This window comes from Pyrgilauda ruficollis, unplaced genomic scaffold (assembly GCF_017590135.1).
Source record: "Pyrgilauda ruficollis isolate IOZ18807 unplaced genomic scaffold, ASM1759013v1 scaffold325, whole genome shotgun sequence".
NCBI classification, from domain to species: domain Eukaryota; kingdom Metazoa; phylum Chordata; class Aves; order Passeriformes; family Passeridae; genus Pyrgilauda; species Pyrgilauda ruficollis.
In genome coordinates this window covers 37,797-39,624 of record NW_024524656.1, presented here as the reverse complement: position 1 = coordinate 39,624, position 1,828 = coordinate 37,797, and the positions used below count along the sequence as shown (strand labels likewise).

The 1,828-nt window shown below is 62.0% G+C and overlaps 1 protein-coding gene across 2 annotated transcripts in view; it reads right to left on the bottom strand.

Annotated features, from left to right (window-relative positions):
* IMP4 (IMP U3 small nucleolar ribonucleoprotein 4) overlaps nucleotides 1–1,550 on the bottom strand; it is a 3,657-nt gene extending 2,107 nt beyond the window's left edge. The window contains exons 1-2 of one of the 2 annotated variants that reach the window (XM_041474501.1): nucleotides 1,405–1,550; nucleotides 575–684 (exon numbers count right to left, since the gene is read on the bottom strand). In XM_041474501.1, the coding sequence (XP_041330435.1) occupies nucleotides 575–625 (51 nt within the window). In that variant the 5' untranslated portion in view covers nucleotides 626–684; nucleotides 1,405–1,550. The remainder of the gene's footprint in view (nucleotides 1–574; nucleotides 685–1,404) is intronic. The other variant, XM_041474502.1, reaches the window with a different exon arrangement.
* Between the last annotated feature and the right edge of the window lie 278 nt (nucleotides 1,551–1,828).

Here is a 1,828-nt window from a genome sequence, read left to right as displayed (position 1 = left end):
CAAATCACTCCCCCTGTGTCCCCCAAATCACCCCCTCTGTGTCCCTCAAATCACCCCCCTGTGCCCCCCAAACCACCCACCAATGTCCCCCAGATCACCCAACTCATGTCCCCCTCTGTCCCCCCAGCACAGGGTGACAATCACAAACCCATCCCTGGCCACGCCCCTTCCCATATTTCAGGGTCACTAGAAGCCACGCCCACAAAGACTCCTCCCACTCCCATGGGTTTTACTGCCCAGCACTGGCTCAGCCCCCAAGGGGTGGGGCCAAACAAACCCCTCCCCCTGCCCAGCCACACCCACACAAAGCCCCACCCCCAAGGGAGCAGTCACAGGGGTGGGGTCAGGGTGCTAAGGTGGGCCACGCCCACCTCAGCCCCACCCAGCTCGGGCCACACCCAAAACTGGCTCCACCCACTGATCTTAGGGCACACCCAAACTGGTCCCACCCACTCAAGAGCACCACACCCATATTAGGCCACACCCAAACCCAGCCCCACCCACCCCAGAGCCCCACCCATATTAGGCCACACCCAAACCCAGCCAGGCCACACCCATCCCTGGCCACGCCCACCTTTGCAAAGAGCCTGAGGCGGGCGCTGGGGTCACGTGACGTTGTCACCATCACCTTGGGGGGCTCCAGCCCCGCCCACCTGTACTCATCATCCTGGCTGTCACCTGTCTCTGGGGGCGGGGCTTTGTCAGGCCACGCCCCCTGCATTCCCAGCCCCGCCCACTGCAGCCACACCCACCCCGGGGTCACTGCAGTGAGTGGGTTCTGGGGGGATTTTGGGGGGAAATGGGTTTAATTCCCATCTTGGGGGATTCACAGCTCACTGTGGGGGGAACCAGGCCCAGATTTGGGGTGCAGCCCAGGCTGTGGCCGTTGGTGCAACCCCACACTCCCTTTGGGGTGAATTTAATCTCATCTGGGGGATTTTAAAACCCACGCAGAATTTGAGGAGACTTCTAAAAACGAGGCCAGTCTCTTTTTTCAGGTCTTTTTTTTGGCTGCCTCCCTCCTGTCCCTGGATTTCCCTCTCCCCATTTTGGGGTCCAGCTCATTCAAGGGTCTTGCCTGCCCCCCACCCCTGGGTTTGGAAGTTCCAACCTCCTCCAACTTGGGGGTCCCTCTCCCCCTCTTTCCCCCCTGATTTGGGGGTCCCCCTCCCTACTCTCCCCAGGGATTTGGGGGCCCCTCTCCCCACCCTCCCCCCTGATTTGAGGGTCCCTCTACCCCGATTTGGGGTGCCTTGGTCCCAATTTGCAGGTCCCTCTCCCCACTCTCCCTCCCCAATTTGAGGGTCCCTCCCACCCCAATTTGGGGGTCCCTCTCCCCTGGTTTGGGGGTCCCTCTCCCCTGATTTGGGGGTCCCTCTCCCCCGGTTTGGGGGTCCCTCTCACCCCCCGGTGCCTGGAAGTCGAACTCGAGCTCCTTCTGCAGGGCCAGCGCCTCGTGCCGCAGCTCCGTGGGCAGCAGCCGATTCTCTGGGGGGGGAGAGAGAAACCGGGGGGCTCAGACAGGACCCCCAACCCTCCCCATTCCAATACCCCAGCCCCAAATAACCCCCTGAGCCCGCAGCACCCCGATCTCCCCTTTTAACCCCTCTTTAACCCCCGAAATCCCTTAAACTCCTCTCTACCCCCCCAAACTCTCCTCAACTCCTCCAAATCCCCTTTGCCGCCCCCAACCCCCTTTTCACACTCCCGGAATCTCTTCCAACACCCCTTAACTCTTCCCAAACCCCCTGTAACCCCCCCCCAAATTCCTCCCGGTCCCTCTCCACCCCTCTCGCTGCCCCTGTCCCCCCTCCCAGCCCCTCTCTCG